Consider the following 24,465-nt stretch of genomic DNA (forward strand, 5'->3'; position numbering starts at 1 on the left):
TTTTTTCCAGGTTCCATATGCTTTATTTCACTTGATCCCAAACTACTGTGAATTAAGCCCGGTTTCACATAACAATTTAGGGCACAAATGAAAAGAAATAGGGCGTTTCCAACACAGCAGGGAAGAGGAGAGCCAGAGCAATGAAGTTTTCCGTATGAAAGCAGAAAACTCACGTTGCAGTGCCAGAGCATACTAGGAGGAAACGTTCTTTGAGACATCTGTGGAAAGAAAGTGGAAAGAAAAGGAAAAATGCTTGATGAATTCTAAGCAAGCTATCTAAGGACTAAGAAATCTTGGGAGCTGAGTGGCAACATCTTTTATCATGGACATGGGCATTACCAGTTGTATTCAGATTTAGGATGCTGTGAGGACTACATATGTGAGGAGTATATGGAAGTGAAATAAAAATAGATTCTTTTAACCTTTCATGGTATGCTCAAACCTTAGTCCATATTGAGATTAATACTTGGTCTAGAAACTGCCTACAAGTAGTAAACAGATCCCAATTCAATTTGTAATCCAAGAAGGCTCTACATCACATGATGGGATTAAATACAAAGCAGAGGTGGGATGCTTTGCTTGCTCACCATCAGTCCTCTGCTTTGTTCCACTTTCTCCCACCTTGGAAGCCTGTTAACACTAACCTGAACTGCAAGGGAAAACATATTCTCTTGCTGCGCGTTCATCTGTAGAAACAAAAGAGAAAGGGTGGTGAGCTGCAGAACTGCATGGGAGGGTAGTGCCAAGCTTCTTTGTAATAAAATCATCCCACTACCTTAATTTTTCTCTGTTCAGACTGTGAATGAAGGAACAAAAAATGTCTACAGTGGTTCAGACCAATAGTCTGTCTCCCCAGAATGTGTCCCACACACCTGTAAAAGATCATGGTGGCTCCTTGTAATGCAAGGACATTTTTTGTAAATAGAGAGCCTTTCAGTAGTGTGTTCTGATAGCCTTACCTATTTCTGATAATTAGTATTTTCATGTCAGGTAACACTTTTTAAATTTTATGTACTAAGCACAAAAACTTTTAGAGGATGAAATAGCAAAATAAGAACATATTAGGTGGCAATATTTAGCTCCATAATGGCTGGATTAAGAAGTGTTCCTCTGTTCTTGCCAGGGTGTGAAACACGGGGGAAACAAGTAAGGAATTCAGTATACAACATGTAAGCCCATAATGCTGCTTTCGAAATCATCAGTGGCAGTTTTTTCCCTTTTGTTCTCAAATTCTATTTTAAAAATAATTCTTAATGTTCCATTTGTTGTTTTGTCTCATTCTGAGCACAGAACAGTGACTCAAAATAACAAGATTTCTCTTCTGTGTGCTGATAGTTCAGTCAGAATTTTAAAGGGGAACAAATTATTTTCCTACTATCCTCTAAGACATGGAAGCAACCAGTGGATAGTAGGATTGTTACACTATACATGAAAAGCATACAATTAAATTCTGCCTTCTAATGGATCAGGGTGGCACTATGTAATACTGATTTTAAATAAATGCCTAAGTATTCTCAAGAGACCTAAAGAGCTGGAGAAGACATTGAAAGTTCACAGAGAAGTCTTCTTTCCACACAGACCTTCCCTGAAGCTGGAGGAAATAAACAAACACAGTCATTTTGAACACATAACACCCCACAACAAAATCATAGTGCCAGGCAGTCTTGTCTCAAGAACTTTCCTAAGCAAGTGGTTCTGCTACTTGAATGTTAAAGTTTTGTACAGAGGAAAGCCAAGCTTGAAGTTGTATGAAGAAGTGCACTGGAACAAGGAAGTTAAGGGAATAAGGGTCACAGGCAGAATTATGTCTGAGTGGGGGGTGTAATAGTTACTCTTTGCCATTGTCAGTGAAATCTCACCTGGCTTATAGTAGTCATAGACCTGCACTGTTGCTGCTTTCAGGTTCTGCACTTCAACATCTTGTTCCACTGAGATGTTAAGCTTCAGAAAAGTCTCACCCAGCTGGAGAGAAGAATAAAAGTGAGCAGAAATGCACTGGTCATCTCAAAGTCACCTACATATCAACTTTCCTCCTTCTGCATCAGAGCTTTCTTTCTCTGTCTTTCCAGGTTCTTCCAAGCTTTTCCTCTTTTCCCAAAATTTTAGCCCACTTGACCAGCCCAGAGATTTGTATTTCTGATCTATGAAAGTCCCAATGCACAGTACTTCAGTTGCTACTACTTGAGTGGGCAGTTTCCTGTGGTCTTCCTCTTACCTCTTCCAAGTAGATTGTGACTTTGTCTGGTTTTATCTCTGACTTTTTCGCCAGTGGTACCTTCTCCAGCTGTATAGGAAGACAAGAGATGAGCTTGGTTAACATCGGTATATTGGCCTTTGCTGTCTCACACCAAGTTTGGTATTTGTAAGTGAACCACTGTTGACTAAAGGACTTAGCCTAGTCAGATGACTAGTCAGGCCTCTGTTCCTCAGCTACAATGGCATTGAGATTACTGGGAGCAAAACAAGCCTTGGAAAATACTTTTTCACATTTGGAACAAGTGTCCTTTCAGCACTTGTAGCAAAGGGAAAGGTGGTTAGCAGGAGGCTATGATGGATCTTCCTAGCTATTGTCTGGAACACTGGAGCATGGCATTGAACAACCCTGTGGGATTCAACATAATTTTATGGAATATCTCTAAAAAAGGCACTAGCAACTGCAAAGGGTCTCAGTGCATCCCAGGTGATTCTAACTAGGTGATTTTCAAGTCCTCTCTAAGTTCTTACTGCATGTGGAATCCTCACTACTGAACATAAAAAACTACACAGTCAGTTGTGCAAGTGGAAAGTTGCCTTGTGAAATAGCCCTCTATATCCGCACTTGCTCACTTTAGTTAATTTTTAGTAAGATAAGTAGTCCAGCAATTCTTACCTACTTGAATATTTCTGACAGAGCTACATTTGGAAAATAGACTTTGCCATTTTCAAGGAAGGCCAGAGGAAAAGCCTTACCTCTTTCACAGAGCTCTGCACAGGAATGAATCCTGACAGCATCTCCACCTCCACCAGGGCCATGTTACTGGTCCCACGGTCCCCTACATACCTGAAGAGTCAGACAAAAAGCACATTAGATGTCGAAGGCATCACAGCATTTATAGGAGATACTGATGGACACTTCCAAACTTTGCCCTGCTCTACACTGATATGAAACTTCAGCAGCATGTCTAACTGTTGGTAGAAAGGGACAAAAAAGCCCCCATCTACTCACTCAATATGGAGACAGACTGTGCAGTGAATGTGTTACAGTTAAGGTCTTAATGCTTCATGTTGCCCTCTCCAACACATGGAAATGACCTTTGCTCTTACAGTTTGAGAGTGGCATGTTCTCTTCCAGTAAGGACAGTAAGGCATGGAGAATATGGATCAAGACTCATCCTAGACAGATGCAGGCAAGGGAAATATGGATAGGGACTGGAGGTTCTGATGTCTAGTTGCAGCAGAGGTTCCCACTACAGGATAATGCACCTCAGAGCTGCTTCAGCACAGGCTTCCAAGTGTCCCCCAAGGTGGGAAATCTGCCTCTTGGGAATGCGGCCATCTCAACTCCTAGTGCTCTGGGAGCTGCTGAGCTGCTCCATGCTGACCAAGATAGTTGCTGTGGTTCTGCAAGACTGCCAGTGCATTGCCATGCTCCTCCAGGCCTTAATTCTCAGTTACAATCTCTTTGGGATCTATGGAGAAGAAGAGATCATCCCCGTGTTTCTGTTTCCACAGTTAGCTGGCTTTTATGGGGTTCTAGTCATACAACTGGGGTTCCCACTTCTTTACACTGAAGAAAGAGCCTCGAGGGTTCTCATACCTGACAGACACATGGATGTCAAGCTCTTTCCTGACACCATCACATTCTCTTGGTACTGTTTCCACATCCAGGACAAAAACTTCTTCTGTTTTTGATGGTGGGGGAGTGTTATAGAACAGAGTGGTCTGGTGGGGAAGAAAACATCTCTGTGAAGAGCCTCAGAGCTTCCCTGAATGAGCTAAAGGACTCCCTGTGCCTCCACCTTTTAACAAATAACCAATGGCTAACATAGTTGGATCCAGATGCACTTTCTGTTCAGAGATGTGCTGTTTGACACATAGCACCTGCCAAATGTAACCCTCAGCATGGAAACTCAGCCATCTGTGATACAAGGCCTCATTCAGTTTTATCAGGAAAAAAAATCTTTTAAAGTGTAAGAAAGTACATTAGCTAAGGTGTTGCCCCACAAGAAGAAAGAAATGTAACTGTAAACTCCTGACATGCTAATAGTTAGTAGTTCTAGGTCTCAAGAGAAAAAATAGTGGCCAAAGAAGTATAAACCTCAAAAGAAAGATAGAAAGAACAAAGAATCCAAAGAGGAAAATTCAGCAAGAGGGATGATCACACTCCTCCAAAGAGAATCTTCCTCCACCTGTCTGATAACCAACTGCCTGTCCATAAGGTACTCATCAGATGTCTTATGCTTATTTACTATATTCAAGTATAGCCAAGTAGTATCAGTCCTCATTACCTCCTACATGCATTAAAAAATAAATATTTTTTGTGTCCTCTTGTCTATACACTGCCTGCAGATTCTCTGTATCATTAGCAATGGCTGAACAGAAGTGATCCGGTGAGGGTTTTCACAGGGAATGAATGACTTGAGTTCTTAGCTGCATGAATGGCTGGAAAATAAGGTGTATCCTCCTGATGGACCAGTTGTGTTGGTGTACTGGAATAAGAAGACCTTGGTACTACATCACTCCTCATCTCTGTATGTGATAAAACCCCAAAGAATATTATGTCAGAAGACGTAGTATACAGTCTTAAGCTCCTGAAGCAGGGACATTAGCAACATACATTCAAAACAGAAGCAGGAACTGTTCTGTGTCTCCTTATTCCTGACTGCAAAATCTATTGGTCTCTTGACAATAACGTGGCTCTGTACCATGGGACAGCAAAGCTGAGACATTTCTAAGATGATGCCTAAGATGGTTGCAATGAAAGCATGTGAACACAGTATACTTGAGTACCTTCAAGCTTGACATAATTTCTGCCTAGAAAGCAAAATCCCACTCAGAACTTGAGGCTATAGTGCCTGCTTGAAGCCAAGCCTGACTTCAGTAACCAGAAGCAAAACCTGACAGGTCTCTTCCTTATGTATACACACCTGTACATAAACGCAGCCACTGCCAGTCGCTTGCACTGTGTATGTCCCTTGTACTGGAAGGAGAGGTGCCTGATGCAGAACGAACTTGTTGTTCCTGTGCACATGGAACTCCAGTGGAGAAGCCTCCTTGCCTTTCACTGTCACCTTTACATCTCTGATTTCCTGAGGAATCAGGGCTGCATACTGAGCGAGGGCCTGCAGGCTAACAACTGTGTCCTGAAGGCAGAGAGAATCACTTTGCTGTGGAGCAATGCAGAACAAGATCCAGCACACTAGTTCAGACACTGCAGGGAGAACTACACTCTGCATGGCCCTGATTCGCACTCTGACCTAAGTGGGCTCTATGCCACTATGTATATAAGTAGGATCTATGCCATAGGGAGCAGGATGACTTCTGTTACCTGGAAATGGTAGCTCCTGAGCCCTGGGGTTAGCAGTCCCAGACACTGAGTAATCCCAACAACACTACACACTCCCCTTCCCAAGCAGGGCTCCTATACTTCTGTCTGCAAAGGATGAATCTAGAGTGACATGCACATGAGAGATGGGCATATCACTCCAAGCACAACATCTCTCTCTTTCTCCCAAGATTTTCCCTGGTTTGTTACCTGTGTAGAAGCAAATCCTCCAAAGCCATTTCTTTGTCTGCTGAGCCACTGCACAAGCTTGTTAACTGATGCTTCCTTGAGTGACAAGTCTGATTTGGAGACATGAGCCAGGACAATGTAGGCTACTGTCTCAATCATAGAAGAAGATTCTGCCAAGAGCTCTGCTGATGGGGGAAGAAACATGTGGAAGATAAGGACTGTAGATCCATATGAACATCATCTTCCCCTGTCTTGGTTTTCTTCAAGGACTGACAGTTTTCTGTACAGCATCAGAAATGCATGTGCCTTTCTGGAGCACCTCAGAGGGCAGAAGCCAATCCATCCTGGGGTTTTTGACCCTTAAAGGGCCAGCCATCTATGATAGGCTCAATTTCTTCCTTTGAAAGCACAGATAGGCATCCAGGGCCCACATCCTCAACCAGTTCCCCTAGGAAACCATTCCCTCAGAAATCGTTAAAATCTGAACAGAGGTTCTTTTTAAAATACACTCCAAGTCTTATTTAGCTTTATGTATATTCAAAGCTATGTCTCCAAACTTCAGCATTTTTGCAGTTTCTGCTTTTACCTAGCATAGTCTAAGTGGACCCCCCATGCTGAAAACCTCCAAGACTCATTTCCAGTCAGTTGTACCTATTGTACAAGAATGGGTCACTCTTTGAGGGAGAATTACTGGCAGGCTACTGGAGGAGCAAGACTACCAAACTTACTTCAGTGGCATTCTCACTATGCAATGCATAGGCTAGGACAATTTAAGTGAGAGCTGGGCTCCCACCTAAGGTCCAAGCTCAGAAGAGCTGAATACATCTGAGTCTGGTTGAATATTTTGCTGTGGTGATAGAAGGGGGCTAACCAAAATTCAGCCAAGAATTTAGCTTAATTGTGCCAGTGTAGACATCTTCTACAATGGTACAAATGTGAAAAACTTGAATGCTTTTAAATTCAAAGTCAGTTTTCAGAAGAAACCTTTGCTTTTAAAAGAAGAACCATCAAATCACTTGTTTGAATTAAACCGGCATAAAGACTTCTATGGAGGACCTCTGTTACTTCATGATGTTTACCACAGGGGAAGGTTCTTTCCTTGCTCCATGTGTATTATCACAGAGGCAGCTCTGAACAGGTATTGCATTCAGTATGTGCAATTCTACTCCTTCCAGTTTGCCCACTAGCTGTTCTGTGAAACAAGCTGGCATCTTGAGTGGCTATGCAGTGAACTGCACTCTGCACTGGTAGCTGAGCAGCTGCAAAATCATCTCTTCCTTTTTTTTTTTTTTTGGTGTTATTTTTCAGCCCCCCGTGTAGTTCACTGTACTGCCAGACAAACAAATGTGGGGAGGAACTTACTTAAACCAACTCTGGTAATATTACCAACTGTTTAACCATACACTTAGGTGCTTTAAACCCACCATCCCAGTGTCCTCATTCAGGACAGATGTCTAGGTTTTTCCCAAGTTAAAGAGACTAAAGGAAGAATAGGAGCACCACAACTCAAGTATGCATTTTGACCACACAAATTAAGCATGGATCACCTCTGCTGCTTTGGAGTAGAAATTGTTTCCTGGGTCTGAGAAAACTAGAGGCTTTCACAGCTTCAATACATTATGACTTTCTGACGCAAAAGCCTATTTGAAAATAGTTAAATTTCCCAGACTACTGCAATTAAATGCTACAGACATCATGCCTATACCACAGTCATTATCTCTAGGACTCAAAATCTTCTAAACAGCAACAACCTACCAGTTTCCTTCTCTAGCATATCCAGGAGCTGCTCTCTCATCTCCATGTCCTTACTCAGCGTGAAGACATAAGCCATCAAAGCCTTGACATAAAGGCTTGTCTCATCAAGTGTTACATTCTTAAGGCAATGTAAGGCATTATCCAACATGGTCTCCTGAAAAAGGAATCCAAATCAAGTGAATTTCCTCTGACCAAATAAAACGTTGTGGTGAACATCTATCCCAGATACATCTTTGATTTATTTTAGTGCTAGAATCTCCCTCAGTGCGTGGAATGTGAAGTAGAGTGGACAAGGAATCATTCACTGTGGGTTGAAAGCAAAGGTGTGACTGGACATATCACTGGGATAGGGGATTGCTAATACACTGAAGAATCCAGCTGTAGGAAGTTTTGTCAGACCTGCATTCTGTAAGTCTTGGAACCTGAGCGGGTGTGATGTTGTTTTGAGAACTGTACCATTAAGCCTGGAATATCAGTTCTTTTTTCACTTGCCTTGTAGATCATTGCTTTTATTTGTGAGGAAGTAGTGGAGAGGGAAACAGTGCATACCTGAACGGTGGCCTTTTTCCTTCTCCTTTAGCTCTACTGATCAGTTTAATGAAAACTGTTGCCTTCCCATGCAAGCCCTTTGTAATTTTCAGAGACAATTGTTTCCCCTGAGAGCAGCTGAGAGAAGCATGAGTTCTGCTTTGCTGAAAATCAGGCCATTTATATTGAGAACTCCTTACTGAGTTAAAATTTCCTGTTGAGTTTATTGTGTACAAACGTGGGAATGAGAGAAGCTTTCACCAACTCAGGCTGGGTTCTCCCTGAAGCCACTAGCTGGGGAAGGAATAATGGTGGAACAGGCTTCCAGTCTCCACAAGAGTTCAGATGGGACTTACATTTTTCTCCAGATGGAGTTCCAGCAGTGCAGCAGCGATATAGGCTGTTAATGAGATTGTATCATCCACACCTCCCTGCAAGCACATAGATAATCATCAGAGAAGTATAAAGCCAACCATTGCTTGCCTATCATTGTAGAGGCACCAAAACTGCCTGTGGATGACCTATATGAAAGAGTACAGTAGCATGCTTCTGGGCATTCTTGGACAGGAAAGCACTCCAGCCTCCCTTGCTGAATACCTTAAAAGTCTGGTGTTGAGGCAGTCTCAGAGTCAAGTTGCACATACAGCTTAGGCATCCCTTCTCATAGCAAGGCATGAAGCAAACTATTATGCAATTTATTTTATTAAATGTGTTACAGTGAACAAAGTTTTATGATGCAGAATTTGCATTCAAGAAGTTATGTAAGTTTACATATAGTTCAGCTGACTGTGAGAAGCTACAGGTTAAACAGGCTTTCAGGACTCTCTTTTCACATTAGAGAATGTTCATTCTTGGGAAAGTTCTGTTTGCATTCTGTTTGCATTGAGCTAAGATGCTAAGGAGTATTGTTCACACTGAATAGCAGAAACTTTGAAATGTAAGGGAGGTAGAAGTGCAGAAACTATTCCAAACAGTTCTGTTCAAATAGAAATCTCAAGCTGTGAAATTAATGAAACCAGACAAAGATGAAGAGTCTACACATACACTCCAGTTTTATTTCATACCGCACCCAAATTTTAAGAAAAAAACATAACCCTTTGCTTTGCTAAAATAGCAGCCTGTTTTCTTTCATTAACCTGCCTTGTATTTAATACAGGCAATTTTGCAATCTGACCAGTCTGGATTATTCACACCCTTACAAAGGAAATGAACCCAAGTATTGCCATATTGCATACACACTGTTCAGCACCTAAGGACATGTTCACCAAGAGTTTGATACATTTCCATCTACACTGCAGGGATCATTTTGGAGATGCCAAGATCCAGAAGAATTCATACTTTGTGGGCAACAGAGAGACAACTGTGTCTTCAGAGAATCCCATATTAGAGCACATAGAGTATTGTGCACTGTAAGGCATGAGAAAAGGGAAAATCCAGCCAGGGTATTCTAGACAAGCATTAAAATATAAAAATATTTCTTCCCGTGCCCTTGAAGTGCCTTAGCACACTTAGCTGTGCTCTCTTTTGGCTAGAGTAAAAAGGAAGAAAGCCTAGTAGAGGTTAAAACCTCACACAGAGGAAATGCATGCTGTTTTACCCATGCTTTTTCATTCTGCTCTGGGAAGATGCCTTGGCTATGCTAGGCCACAGGGACATTGTTTTGTGCTACTGTGCACAGCAGAAGAGCCTGGGAAAGCAACCCTGTGCCTCACATTGTGTTCCTCCTGCTCCCACTTCCATGTCTGGCAGCCATACCTTCAAGTCATTGTTGAAGAGCTTCCCCACACTCTGGAAGCAGCCACTGGACAGCTGGTGCTTCTGCAGCCAGAGCAGAGCACTGTGCACATGACCCTTATCGATGTAAATGTAAGAGCTGGCTTGTCCAAAGCACCTGGCTACAAAAGCTGTCAGCCTATGAGCAGAGCACAGAGGAATCCCATGTCACAGCCAGGAGATTAACCAACAAGAACAATGGGTTTAGGATGACCATAGCAACTCTCGTCACTCACCATGTGTTGCCCTGGTCATCACCTTTCCCAAAGGCACTGTAGGAGCCATCGTCATGTCTGAAAAGCAGCTCACGCTGGTAACCTATGACAAGATGCCAGGACATGACTCTCTATATGAGGACCTGTAGCATCTCAAACTGTATCCTTGCTGTGGTAGACAGCTTCACAGCAAGAGACTTCATCAGGTGCTATAGTCAGACACAGTGAGGCAAGCGCACCACAATACACCTCCCCATGCACCCCACAGCATCAGCATGACAAGAAGCATTGCACAGCATGACTGAAGTGCACCATGCAGCTGCTCTACATTATTGGAGCTGTTACAAACAAGTGTTGTGGGTATCTTCTCTGCTGTTTTGCAGAATAATGACATGCTCAGCCACCTCATGCCTCCCCATGCTCCAGGGGACCCTCACGGGCCCTTACTGTGAATAAAAAGAGCAGAGGAAGGCTTTTCCTAGAGGAGACCAAAATGAAACCCTTTTTGTTTTTCAGCATTTCTGCAAGCCCTGGTGAGACTCCAGAAAGTACTTTTTATGGAATGTACAGGAAGCAACAAGGCCATGCCTTTAAGCTCTGAGAGCAGAATGCTGTCTGTATCTGTTTGCTCTCCCTACACCCTCCCCACAGCCTCGTTGTTTACCCTCTGCTTTGCCTCTGCTGCCACTGTTCTCTTGGGTAGATTCCCCCCTCCCAGATATCAGTACATGCTCACAGTACAAAAGAGAAAGGGGAAAAGTAAGGAAGTCAAATCCTATTCATGGGAAGCTGCTGAGCTTGCAGCATAGCAGGACAAGGAGACTGGCAGGCTGAAATGTGAGGCACGTTAGAACATGAAACACAGACACTGGCACTATATTAAATTTAGATTGTACCAGACAGAATTGACATGCCTCCAAAACATGTGTCCTAAAACATGGAGAAACACTAAGTTACTGAAATCGTACCCCTTACCAACAGCCACTCTTTATTCCATGTAATAGCAGCTGATGCCCTTTTTTTACAAGGTATTTTGTCAGCCTTGGACTGATAAGGGAATAAACAGGCATCATGTAATGATGGAAATCATTAATTACCCACACCCTTCTCAAAAAAGCAGAGTTAGTTCTTCAATTACAGAAGAGACAGAAGTCCTGTTTTTTTTCAGAAACATGCTTCTCTTTCAATGAGACATTTTCCTTTTTCTCTGTGATATCTTCCTTTGTAACAGCTCTGGAAGTGCTTCCACTCCTGCCCTTCACCTCCCCACCAGACCTGTGCCAAGCTGATTTATAGCAGCTTCATTTTGCAGTAGAAGGAAGAAGGACAATGTTTACCTGTTGTCAGGAATTTCAGTGCTTTATCTTTAATTTCTGCATCCAGTTGTTTAGTTTTATTCAGGTACTGGAGTATGAAGATGTTTGGTGCAAACTTAACCATGTTCTGTTCACCACAGCCAAAGGGCATGTCTAGCAGCCGGTCTAAATTCTGAAGTGCTGGACCCATGATGTCACCTTACATTTGAGGTGGAGAGACAGGAGAAAGGCAAAGCACAGACATTGAGCAGTATGAAACTAACAAACTCCTTTCTTCTCTGAACTCTACTGGGATTCTAGAAAAGAGCCAGTTCCTAAAAGAACAGATATGACTGAGATTCTGGTGACCTTTCACAGACTAGGCCATAACAGAAAGACATCATGGTTCTGGGAGGAGGAAGGGAATGTGAAGCTTGAGGGGGTCTGAAGAAAGGTAAAGAGAGCTGTCATTCCTGAGTGGGCACCAAGGAGGAAAGGAATTATAGAGGCAAATTAGGTGGAAATCTGCAGGGATGGTTTTGGTTCACTTAGGTGGATGGCAGTGATAGAAGTCATAGTAGATAGCCCATTTTGTGCCTTCTCCTCCAGCCACTTGAGGATCACCTAGAATCATTCCTTATAAGATGAATAAATATTGGAAAAGATTAGTTGATCTACATTTCTGAAGCCAACATCACACCCATTAGAGATAATCTCATGAGGTCAATTCATCAGTAAGACCCAAAGCATTGTGCAAGCTTTTCTCACTGGGGACCCAAGATCAGGGAAAGCCTATCTCACCGATCACAGAGAAAGTGGCTCGGACAGATCCCTCCAACACTTCTGCAGGCAGAGTCAGGGAGAACTCTTCAGAGACAGTGTTATCTGAGGAAGGCAGAATCCAGAAATTTACTCCATGAAAGAACCATCACAACACAAGTGTACCATCCAAGCAGACTCAGGCAAGGCTTAATGTGACATTGAGTCACAGCAGCCAAGACTTGCAAACAAATGCCTCAGCACAGGAAACTTTGCCAGGTAAAAGAAAAACATGGACAAATTACAGTGGTTGTTCTCCCAGGCATGGATGGGAGTGCTTGTACTCTGACAAATGGTGGGAGTGCTTGTACCACCAGCGCATGTACTCTGAAAAATTCCCCCCACCTTTGAGATTTACAGTAGCCCTGTCCCTTCCATCCTGCTCTCATGATCAATAGCAGTCGGGGATTTTTGTCCCATACCTGAAGAACAGAGAAAGGCATTTTGGGTCTTCTCTTGTGGGACACCTCCTGGCTGCAGATGGAGAAAGAGTAGTTCAGATGGGGAAGCCAAGAAGGGAAATCACAATGCCTTAGCAAGTTTGTCTGCTTTCTAAGAAGAAGAGGCTAAACTTCCTCTTAGCATCTTGCTAACTGCCCCAGGGGACAAACCACTGTCCCCAGGGGTTCTCCACCCTGAGATGTGACTAACCTTCACAAGCAGAGGTTTTATCACTGTGTCTCTCTCTCCTTGCAAAGGTGTCACAGCAATCATGTTACCACACAGATTGTGTGATTCTTCTGCCACACTGCTTACAGTGACATTCACTTTGCCTGGAAGGAACACAGGAGCACATTGCTGAGCACTTACAGCAGGCAGCTGTATGTACAAGCACTAGGTCCGGACATGCAGACACAGGCAAATTCCACCCCTCATCCCCCTAGCTGCCACATATCCCTCTGTCCAACCTCACCCAGCCTTGTGGCTGTCACATTCCACACAAAGGTTTTTGCTTCATTGGCACAGAGGCAGCTGGTGAACTGGCAGTTTAGACAGGCATCCACCTTTAGTTCTGGAGTCTCTGTGAGGGTGGTGCGGATCTGAGTGTGGTTGGATACACAAGCACATGTTGGGGTAGTGTTAGTAACAGGCACTGCACAAAGGAGCAAATACCTTGGGTAATAAAGTGTGAGGTTGTGCTTTATGGCCCAGATACCAGTATCTAGGACTTCAGAGAAGCTCATAGCTTACTTACCTTTGGGCTCAAGTTTTTGTTCTGGCAGAGGCCGTACAACTGGGGGAACTCACCTGGATACAGTCCTTCAGGTAGTTGAAGACAGTGGCTTTTAGGCTGAAAGTCTCTCCTTGGACCACAGAGTACGGCAGTGACAGATCCACAAAGAAAGGCTGGAAGACCCTAAGAGTGGCCAGAGGCGAGAAACCAAAGCCAGTATCGGCAACACAGAAGGTGTTAGCATTCCATTCTGTGATGGTGTCAGGTACAGCAACTTGGAGAGATGCTTGTCCGTTGTTCCTACAGCAGGAAGCAGAAGAGGAGAACTTGATTAGAAGCAGTCATAATACTCCAGGAGTGTCTCTGGGGAAGGCAGGTAGAGGCTGTTACCAACCCGACAGAGACCAAATCCCAAATCCAGACCTCTGGGAAAAGTGTCCGTGGTTTTGGCTTCTTCTTGTCATCAGAGTGAGGTTCAAGATCAGCACGGGCAGCAATATTGTCTGCTAGAAAGCAAGTAGTACCTCAGAAAACAGCATATATATACCTACAGGTGAAATTAGTTCTTCATTTACAGGCAATCTAACCATAAATGCTTTGTGACACAAAACAAGAATGGGCAGGGTTGGTATCTATGAGGATCTGACACACTGTGTATATTTGGGGAACATAGCTTTAGGAAGACAGAGTTGAATGGAGTTTAACCTGAGATGCAGTCTGACAGATCCAAATTTGGTCTGGATCCAGGAGGAGACAGCATGCTAAAATGGAGTCATGCTCTTTTAAATAATCCGTGAAAGTGCTGGTGGAGAGCACACTACATTTTATATGAAAAACACTGAACACAGGGACATCAATAAAGCATGGAGATTTGATTTTTTCCTGTGATTTATAAATCACTTCCATTGAGATGGACACGAGCTTTGTTGCTCTCATACAGAAACAAGAAACACAACAGGATGGAAGTCCGTTGTCTCAGCAGCAGGCTGGCCAGAACTGGGAGACGGAAGCCCCTCTAGTCAAGGAGATGGACATGGCTGTTCCTTACCAACAACATGGTTTTCTATACGGTTCATCTTTTTCTCAAAGTCTGGTCGCACACAGGAAACTGGTTTCTTGATTCTAGTATTGGTTACTATTTTCATGCGCAATATCTGGGTAAATAGTAAAGACAATAAATCAATGATAAATAAAAAGGAACAAGGAATGTTGAAACTCTTTCATGATCACAGGTATCATAGAGGGGCTAGTGGAAGCTTTTAACAGCTGCTTGTTTATATCCATAAACTTATAGACTCAGACTCTGACCACTGCATGAGGCATAGAAACCAGCTTTCTGAGGAATAGTGGGACCAATTATTACTTCTCATACAAGTAAATTTCAACTAGATCTGTACTACATATTCCTGATCCTAACAAAGAGACATAGGCTAGGAATAAGTATCTAGAAGACAGCACAGTAACATGTCTTTTGAGTGGAATTGGGGTCTGTATTTGGAAGGTAGAATTCTGTCAGCCTAAGAAGCCCATGCAACACAGAGTACAGGTTGGGTTGTTTTCAGTATGTTGTTACCATCTTCTCCTATTTCAAGATGTTTCTACTTACATATATTTTTTTAAACAGTGTTCTGTCAGAAGCAGCACTTCTTGGATTTCAGTTGGCAGACATGTTAACACTTTTCTGGCTATCATGATTGTCAGCAGAATAGTTTATTTTATTTTTTGTCTCCACAGTTAGCTATAAAGCCAAATTGTGAAAAACTTCTTTTTATTAAAACTGCTTTGGTGATAAGTAGGAAGAGACTCAATTAAACAGAGTAAAGTAGTTTGTAAATAAAATAATAACCAAGCAGTGATCAGTCAGAATACAGTGAGGTACTCAGGTATTAATGCTATGTTCTTGCCACTCCCTCTTTGGAGTTATGGTAGCCTAAACTAAATTTGTTCAGTTTTACACTGTCCTTCTCTAATCAGATAGTTTCCAGTATGCTTACTTATCTTTCCCCATTGTCCCCAAATGAGAGCGGCTACACTGAAGAACAAGCAACAGATGACTTATAGCAATGAAAGTTGAAGCAGCTGAAGTCTGCTAAGAGTAAATTCTGTAGGCATTCAGGATGGCATATTGGAAATCACTAGCTTAGGAAAAGTTCAGAGGAAGTGTAGACACCTTAAACAGATTAAAGACATCAGCCTCACTCTGGTACCATGGTGCACCCATCCGAGCCTTTTTGTGGGGGCTGGGCTGCTGGGGCAGACAAGGGTATGCGTCAAAGTCTTCCAAGTGGTAAGGGAATCCTCGTCCTCCAATTGTGAAAGTTTCTTCAAAAAACTCGTTATACAACTGCAATGGAAAAACACAGGTCTTCAAAAGGAGCTGACCAACAAGCATACATATGGGTCAAATATTTGGACTGTAGCCCCCTAATACGTTTAGTAAAGCTTTGCAGTTGAGGAAGTTGACACTGGCCCAGCTTAGGACATAATATAAAGGGTATATATATAGGATAATAAATACTAAAGAACATATACCCAAGGAGTGGATGTAGACAAGTGGCTTTTAGTCTGCAAGACAGTTCAAGCATTTCAACTCTAGAGTGCAAAAGTAGGATAAAAATGCATGATTCAGTCTGAGCACAAGGCATTGGCACATCTGACTTACATATCTAAAGATTACTCCTTTATGTGTCTGTTAGTAGATGATGCAAGTGCTCTGCACAAGAACATCATCCCTATAAAATGGAGCACCAGGTCACACTGTGGGCCCTCTTTATGGGTGCAGCACATTCCCCTGGATTTGGTGAGGCTTCTTGGTAACAGTCTGGATGCTGTAATTTAACTTACAACTTTCCATGAGGCATATACCGGTTTTATTATCTCTGGTATACATTGTGGCATTATGTTAGGAATTTTTGCAGCATTTTTGCTCTAGATTTTTAATTCATTCCTCTGAAACACACAGCTGCTTTAAGGTAAGGTCCTCCAACCTTCTAGATTCTCAGAATGCACCTAGTTGCTGACAAAATCCTGATCACTTTGCACCAGTCATTGTATGCTGCCTCTGACTACTGTTTTTTAAAGAACTGCTTAGGTCCTCAGCCTGATCTGTCATGTATCAATTCAGCAATTGTTGTGGCAGAGGGATAGAGGGATAGAAGGACTCTACTGAGCCAAAATTTCATTTCAAAGACTTAACCTCACTGACTGGTGGAAGACAGAAGAATAAAACACCAACATCTCTTTGAAGCTGTTCTCCCTGCCTACCCCTGCAGTGCCATGCAGCATCCACCACTCTTCAGGCAGAGGCCCAGGGTGCAAGGCTGATGCATGAAGAACATGATCAACACATAACTGCTCAGAAGAGGCAAAGGAGGGGGAATGGCAGGACAACCACCTAACCCTCCAGCTATATTCTGGGGCGTACTATGGGCTTCCTCCTGCCCATGCATGGAGACAGAGGGCAGGAAGGCGTTAGAGGGTTGGTCATGGCTGGTTGCACTCACAGTGTCTGCTGTTAGGGTATCATTATCCTTCAGGAGTATGGTCTTGTCAACAGCTCGGACAGAGCACAAGGACCCTGGAGCAGCCTTGAGGTTCAGTTCGACTTTTGATCCTGGGACTTCCTCCTTTTGTGAGAATTCCAGTGCCACCTGCAAAGGAAGACAGGTTCTGGGGCCTTAGCATTGGAGAATAGGACCCTTGACTCTTACAATGTCTGGGTAGCAGAGGGAAAGACAAAGAATAAGGTAGGGAAGGATATGAGATGCTGAAACAGGCCCACCTAGAAATCCATTGGGAAGGTTAAAGAGACTGTAGTGCACACAGCCCTAGTCAGAATCCCTTAATCCACACACTCCGATCCAGAAGCACCATAGGAAGCTAAGCAGACAGGGTTCTCTTTTGTGTTAGGGAGAACAGGGGTACAATGTGTTCCCAAGATAGTAAAAGGAATGGGGGGAGAAAACAGGTCAAGGCAGCCTGGTTTGCTCCTTGAGCACAACCTGCCAATCAGTGTTGTGGAGAGCAGGACTAGGAATTCAGGGAAGGAGGTCACCTGTTTTGTTTCCCAGCCAAAAATACTGAGCATCTGTTTTGGTGTATACACCATTTGGATAAGGATAAAACAGGACCAAGAACCACTGCAGACCAAAGCACAACAATCATGCTATTGCACTCCTTGTGTGATTTCCACTCACCTTGTGTCTAAAGCACTTTTCTAGATTAAACTGTTCCACATCAGCCACTACCTCTCCATCCGAGAAGACTGTATACACCAGAAGGTTGATGTCAGGCAGGAAGTCATTACCAATAGTCAGAGGCAATGAGAAGGAGCCCTGCAGATCTGCACAAGAGACAGCAAGGAAGTAAGGGAAAACATGCAATGGAATCAAAAGATGAGATTTGATAATTTCTACCTCCAGATAAGACCACCCCACCCAGACACTGTCACAGATTTACAACAAACCCAGAATACCAGCCAATGCTTTGACTCACATCTTCTCTAAAGGTACAAGCTAGCAGCAAGGTCATAAGATTGGATATTCAATCAATGAGACAGGAGGAGGACAGTTGCTAGAAAAACACGGAACTGAGAAGAGATTGTGTTGGTTTCATGAGGTGAACCACCACTAGAACTCAGTTCAGTATTTCCCACATGTGGATAAGAATAACACCTGCAGATACAGTCACTAGAGAGCGGTCCGTTTTCTGGGGTGTGTTATGAGGCACTTAACTTCATGTGCTTTTACTCACTCTCATGCTGGGTAATTGGCACCTTCTTCTCTCTGCTGAAAAGGATCTTGCCTTTTGCTATCACCTGAAGAGCAAAGATAAGCACCATTCAAGTCTGAATGCTGAGAGCATGAGGACAGTGTGAAAAGAATGCAAGAAGAGAGAATGACATCTGACAGGTGTTGGCACAGATTTTCCTCTGGCATGTCAAGACTTGAGCTCTGCAGCAGAGATGGTGATACTATAGCTGTGTAGGACTAGAGAGATACTAGTTAAGCAATGATAAAACATGGCTGTTTGCAAAGGTATTTCTGAAGCCAAGAGCAGCTGCTCTTAAGACCCAGTGAAGTCTGATATTTGATTTACTAGCATACAGTACTTTTTTACTATGAATTAGTCCAGTTCAGTAACCAAGATATTCATAAGCTCAGCTAGGCTGTAGTTACACTCTTGCTTTGGACTAACTTTCTTGAAAGTGAACTTCATCACAACATTATTACATACCTCTGGGATGCCTCAAGGCCCTGCACAAGGTCCTTTCATTCCTTTCCCTGTATATACTCAGGCCAGAGGATGTCAGCTGCCCAAGAGATTGCGTCTTTGTTCACAGACACATTGCTCCAGACACAGATGGATGTCTGGGGCATACCTGTTAGGCAGAAATGGGGCTAGTCCCCCAGTGCAACCATTGTGAATATAAGAGTAAGTAGGGTGAATGGCAGGCATCTATCATGCAAGCTCAGGTCAAGGCACTAATAGCAAAGCAAAGCACCTGGGGGCTAGGAACATGTCCAGGAACTGGAAAGCAGGTGGAGGTTTGGGCAGAACAGAACCCACACACTGATTTATACTGGTCTGGGAGTAGCTTAACCTTTCCTTTGAGTGTCTCTGTGCTATGTGAAAAGGGTAAAATGCCAGTAAGCATAATCTTGCCCTGAGAATCAGCGTTTTCTGTGCTCACCAAGTAGTAGAAAGCAATGTGATCTTCTTCAGAGCTGAGTTTATTCCCATCAAGGATATAATCCACTTGCACTTCCTGCTCTTGATCACAGGGCATCACATCATTCTTGGCCTTGATCTCAAGGAAGCTGTTGCTCTCAGAGTAGAAAGGTTTCACCCAGTGTAAATTATCCTCAGCTTCTGGGTGGCTTTCAGAAGAATCTTGCTCATCGTCATTTTTAAGGTTGTAGGTAGCCTTCCAAGCACAAAAACATGAGTTGGCAATTATTATCAAATGGTGGAAGGGAACTTGTACACCTGCTGAAACACTGTTATCATCTGAGCTGATGGCAGACCGCACATCTGTATTCTTAAAATAATATTTTGTTTAAATATAATCTTAAAGAATATTATGAGACTTATGAACTCCTGGCAAAACTTAAGTGTAGTAGATTTGACCACAGTCTGATTTTTCCTCCTCTATCTTTTCATGGGGACACACACCATATGAGACTTAAACTCCAGCACAGTTCCCCTGTTTTCAGTTTGTCTTTCTGGTCAGATGCCCTAAAGCACAACAGGCACCAAAACAGCTTTTGTATGGTGAATCTCTACTTCTCTGCAGATAATGTAAGGCTCTGTGGACAATATCTTTTGGCCTAGTAACAAGAACTAGATGCTGTCCTCACATTCCTTGAGGACAGAATTTTCACAGAATCACAGAATTTGCTGAGTTGGAAGGGACCATAAGAATCATTGAGTCATACCATGTTTTAGATTACAAAACCTCTGATCAGAATTCTTCCTAACTAAAATTAGGGAACCTCATCCTGGACAGACTGGGGTCTGAGGGGAAAAGATACGGAACAATAGTTCCAGTCTCTGAGAAATGGGTGGTACTAGGACATCATACTGCTTGGGCATGAATCCCACATCAGCTGCAGGAATGCAGGCACTGGGAAGATGGGTATACTGTCAGGCTGGAGGATCTGAAACTGTGGGGAGAAGAAGTCAAGTGCTTCAACCTCTGGTATCTAAAGGGAGGTCAAGAACAGCTGCCTGCCAAGGTGAGTCTGGACATGGTGTGATGGTGCTTCAGATCAAGGGCAGCCACTAAATATGGAGTTCAACAGAAAGAGGTGTCAACTGTCAGTTTTGCAGAGCCACCTCCAACATGTGCCAGTGTGAAAAAAGGGGAGATTTTCTCTGAGGAATTATTTGAGTTAACAGATGTTTGTAGTGGAGTCAAAGGAAGGTGAGGGGAGATATAAAAGATTTTCAGTGGCTGATGCTCACCGTCAGCGCAACCAGCGTGCTGTTCCAGCTGGTGGTATCCAGTGAGAAGTGAGCTTCCCCTTTCTCATCTGTGAGGAATGACAGGTGGGTCTTCTCATCATTGACATCAACTTTTAGGTAGACTGTTTCATTTCTGAGGGGAGATTTACGATTGGAGCAGAACATCTGTAGAGAAGGGGAGGAAGTTAATACCCTGTTTTGCCAAGACTCCAAGGCACTGTCAGTGCTTTATATTAATTGCTTCTATCACGGGGCTTCCTCAGCCCTTCTAGCTCTCAGACAGGCTGGAAGGATCCAAATAAAAGTCCAATAAATACAAACAATTTGCAGCTGTTCAGGACTGGAAATTGTCATGGTTTAATCCCAGCCAGCAACCAAGCCCCACACAGCTACTCACTCACTTTCCCATCAGCGTGATTAGGGAGAGAGAATTGGAAGGGTAAAAACTGGAAAACTTGTGGGTTGAGATAAAGACAGTTCAATAGGGAAAGCAAAAGCTGTGCACACAAGCAAAAAAACCAAAGAATTCATTCACTTCTTCCCATGGGCAGGCAAATGTTCAGCCATCTACAGGAGAGCACAGGTGAGCAGGGCCCCTTCATATGTAATCGTTGCTTGGGAGGACAAACACAATCATTCCAAACACCCCTCTTTCCTCCTTCTTTCTCCAACTTTATTTATATACTGAGCATGATGTCATATGGACTGGAATATCAGTTTGGTCAGTTTAGGTCACTTGTCCCAACTGTGGCTTCTCACAGCCTCCCACACACTCCCAGTTTCCTTGCCAATGTGGCAGTATAAAAAGTAGAAAAGACCTTGGCTCTGTGCCAGCCCTGCTCAGCAATAACGAAAACACCTCTATACTATCAGCCCTGTGTTCAGCACAAATCCAAAACATAGCCCCATACTAGCCACTATGAAGACAATTAATTCTACCCCAGCCAAAACCAGAACAGAAATAAATGGTAATACGGGGAAATGCAACATCTATATTGGGGTATCTGAGCTTAATTCCTCAGATTCTGAGCTGCTTCTTGGACAATGCTTCAGGATCTTTGATGATCAGAGAGAGTCTTGTCTTCAGCAACTTAAATTGCTGTTCCTTGCCCTCCGTGCTGGGGTCAGCAATACTGGCCCAGGTGAAATCATTTCAAGTCCCAGGACAGCAATATCACCCCAGCATCCCCCAGGTACTAGGGTCAGAAATGAATGCCAGTGAACCAATATGCAAGGCTTTAGAGATTTCTGCCAAGTTACACTGAGCATTTGTCCAAAGGGAAAGATTACATGCCTGTTGATGCCACCCACCCCCATCCCATAAACAGAGATTAGTTTCATAAGCTACTCCAGAAACTGCAACTGGCCCCAAAAATCCAGTCCAGGCAATACAGTAGGTTAGGATGGGGAGAAGAAATTGCTTCTAGAGTAGGCTTCACTCCTAGTTGCTGGGTGTCAGCATCATTTACTTTCCTGGAGACTGTTGCTTTTTACCTACAAAAGGTTCTGTCTATGATGCAGTCTCAGTAGTGAAGGGATCTCTGTGTGTTACCTTGCCTGTGTATGGTAGCCCACGTTTGTAGAACGGATGGATGTTGATAAACTCTATAGATTTTGTTGCTGTCTCAACAGGAATTTCAGCTCTATTCACAGAATGTGCTCCTGAGTGGAGAGATGAAAAACCTGTTAAATCCTAAGCAGTGCTCTTAGGGACGCAGAAGTAAAAAGGCACTTCAACACTACCTACAATGTCTACAACCTCTAAATTTTAGAGAGAAAATACATTCTTCTGGGACCTGATTCCCTTAACCTTTCTTTGCTCTCTTCTTCATGACACAATGCACCATACCCTGTAAGTATTTATTTGTAAGTATTTGTGTGTATTGAAGATAAAGGGAAACCAGATGGCTGTTTAGTTATAAGCAGTCCAGCACTTACGACTGGCTGAGGAATGCCTTGGTGTCCCAGGCAATAATTAAAAAGTTATATACATGCTAAGGGAGATGAATGGCAAAGAGGATTAGGAAATCTGGTAATAACAAATGGAAGAGGAACTAGAATAGAGATCATTACCATGGCAGAAGATTTGAGAACCCCTAAATTATTTTTTCAAAAGGAATTCCACTGCCACAGAAAGGCCAAAACCAAAGAAGTTGGCTGCAAGGAAGAGAATACTCCACATATTCTCCACTACCTGTTCCATTTTCCACCACTTTTCCTGTTACAAATATGAGTCCTCTATCTTCATTTAATTCCAGAGGTTCTGTTTTCACTGTGAAAGTAGCACAGCCATTCTTATTTGTCTGCAGAGAGAAGAACAGAGAGAAAGAGCGTGGTGTGGAAGAAGATGAACTGTTCTGTAGATGCTGGGCAATCCCAATGAAGTGTTTCCAAATATTTTTTGGAACAGATTGAAACTCACAGATCTTAACTGCAAAAACCCATCATGGATACCTTAGCCGGAAAAGAAAAACCAACATGCTTGGATTAAACAGGCACCAAAAAAAGTGGCAGGAAAGAAAGGTACTTCAGGAAAATCATATGAGGGTTAATTATGTCACAGACAAACTCAGGAGACTGGATTCGGCCCAAATCCCACAGCTGAAAGAGTATGAATGTCATTCCATGAGTTAAAGGTCTCCCTGAAACTATATGGCCCTGATGAATAAAGCCTGACAGTGTGGCTTTCCAGTCATGGCCATCTCTGTGGCATCCTGCCAGTTACAGATTGCAAGAGCTTTGCCAAGAATTAAGGCAGAGATTGGGTACAGTCAGTGTTTCTAGTCATGCTTGTTAAGTGCTTCACAGAACCTTTCAGGGTCTTTTACATGCCATGTGGAGCTGGCATTCAGCTGGTGTTTTGCCCAGCTAAGACTGTACAACATTCCAGCTGGAGTGTGTTTTAAAATATGCAGAGATCCTGTTAGATTTTTATATTCTGGCTTGTTGGTGGCTGCTCTGACATTTAGAAATATTTTCTTGTGACTTGCAGGCCAAAAGAGCTGCATCTGAAACTCACAGGAAAAACCAGGTGTGGAGCTTAACCACAAACATATGATGGACACAGAAGAGCAGAAAGCATAACCAGAAATGGACAACCTCAGACCAGACCACTAACAAGCTTAAGATGATCCATTGTGCATGATATAGCAAGAAATAGGGCATTGAATCACAGACCATCTGATGCTCTGATAGCCTGTTTACTGGTAGGAGTGATCACAGGGCTGAATAGGCCAGCGATCTGGTTATATGCAATATACGACACAGACCCTTGGAAAAAGTCCCAGGCATCAATATTTCACGTAGCTTAAACCTCCTCTTGAAGCACCAAGTCATATATGAGCAACTAGAGCACTAATTCAAGCAACAGTCACGAGAAGAGGAATCAATGGTCTGATCATGTCTAGCAAGTGGGAAGACACCAGGTGAAACAGGTTGGTGCCTATCAGAGGTGCATCAAGGCAGATTAAGGGGACAGACACACAATTCCAGCACATTATACTTTCCACTCTACTATTTCTTTACCTACCAAGCTGTTTTGGTTTGTTGTCTCAGGAAGATCTGTTATCTTGCCTTCCAGGATCTGGGAGAATGTCATAAGATAAACCTCTATTTCCCCTTCAACAGGCTTCCCATAGGTATACCTGTCAAAGGGAAGAAATGTTCATCTGAACACTGTCTGCTTCAGCAGAAATATTGTCTCAGGACACCTCACATGCTCATCAAGGGAAGTGGAGCCTGGAGAGCTTTGCTTTTCATCTTGTTTGCTGAGGAACTTTACTTCATCCCTTAAAATCATTTTGCATCCCTCTCCACCCACTATACACAGTATCCTCAGTTTCCTTAGCCTCACATAAATGACCTGGTGCAAGAAAGAGCCCATTCCAGAGACTGATCTGTCTCCTCAAGTAACAGAGTGATGCAAAAAGATCATACTAGAAGATCACTTCTTGGTTATGAGCAATCTGGAGGTGATGGAGTTGAATGGCAGAGGATCACAATGGTATCATGTACTCACTTGCCACAGATCTTCAGCTGAAATTCCTCATCTGCTCCAGTGACAAATGGAGGGTGCTCAAACGTTATTTCAAATTCTTTCGGCACTGAGTTGAAGACAGGAAGATAAGGATGGAGGAAAAAACCAATACTGAGTATGGACACTGACTCAAGTTCTGTTATAGCTGTCGTCCAGAAGGGGGGAAAGACAGTAATGTCCCCAGTTATTCA

At 43.1% G+C, this 24,465-nt stretch overlaps 1 protein-coding gene across 4 annotated transcripts in view; it reads right to left on the reverse strand.

Annotated features, from left to right (window-relative positions):
* The window catches only part of LOC139672809 (alpha-2-macroglobulin-like protein 1), a 29,328-nt gene continuing 4,863 nt past the window's right edge, over nt 1-24,465 (reverse strand). Inside the window, exons 8-37 of one of the 4 annotated variants that reach the window (XM_071557411.1) lie at nt 24,257-24,341; nt 23,768-23,882; nt 22,433-22,541; nt 21,791-21,900; nt 20,239-20,403; nt 18,965-19,198; nt 18,025-18,088; nt 17,469-17,614; nt 16,776-16,922; nt 15,443-15,616; nt 14,321-14,426; nt 13,667-13,775; nt 13,347-13,572; nt 13,012-13,138; nt 12,750-12,871; nt 12,521-12,572; nt 12,081-12,164; nt 11,322-11,498; nt 10,006-10,087; nt 9,752-9,908; nt 8,353-8,427; nt 7,469-7,622; nt 5,735-5,898; nt 5,127-5,342; nt 3,797-3,921; nt 2,950-3,040; nt 2,216-2,284; nt 1,860-1,962; nt 645-686; nt 1-218 (exon numbers count right to left, since the gene is read on the reverse strand). In XM_071557411.1, coding sequence (XP_071413512.1) covers nt 193-218; nt 645-686; nt 1,860-1,962; nt 2,216-2,284; nt 2,950-3,040; nt 3,797-3,921; nt 5,127-5,342; nt 5,735-5,898; nt 7,469-7,622; nt 8,353-8,427; nt 9,752-9,908; nt 10,006-10,087; nt 11,322-11,498; nt 12,081-12,164; nt 12,521-12,572; nt 12,750-12,871; nt 13,012-13,138; nt 13,347-13,572; nt 13,667-13,775; nt 14,321-14,426; nt 15,443-15,616; nt 16,776-16,922; nt 17,469-17,614; nt 18,025-18,088; nt 18,965-19,198; nt 20,239-20,403; nt 21,791-21,900; nt 22,433-22,541; nt 23,768-23,882; nt 24,257-24,341 — 3,656 coding nt within the window. In that variant the 3' untranslated portion in view covers nt 1-192. Of the gene's footprint in view, nt 219-644; nt 687-1,859; nt 1,963-2,215; nt 2,285-2,949; nt 3,041-3,461; nt 3,669-3,796; nt 3,922-5,126; nt 5,343-5,734; nt 5,899-7,468; nt 7,623-8,352; nt 8,428-9,751; nt 9,909-10,005; nt 10,088-11,321; nt 11,499-12,080; nt 12,165-12,520; nt 12,573-12,749; nt 12,872-13,011; nt 13,139-13,346; nt 13,573-13,666; nt 13,779-14,320; nt 14,427-15,442; nt 15,617-16,775; nt 16,923-17,468; nt 17,615-18,024; nt 18,089-18,964; nt 19,199-20,238; nt 20,404-21,790; nt 21,901-22,432; nt 22,542-23,767; nt 23,883-24,256; nt 24,342-24,465 lie in introns of those variants that run through there. The other 3 variants (XM_071557419.1, XM_071557402.1, XM_071557428.1) reach the window with 3 other exon arrangements.

This window comes from Pithys albifrons, chromosome 1, assembly GCF_047495875.1.
Source record: "Pithys albifrons albifrons isolate INPA30051 chromosome 1, PitAlb_v1, whole genome shotgun sequence".
Lineage (NCBI taxonomy): Eukaryota > Metazoa > Chordata > Aves > Passeriformes > Thamnophilidae > Pithys > Pithys albifrons.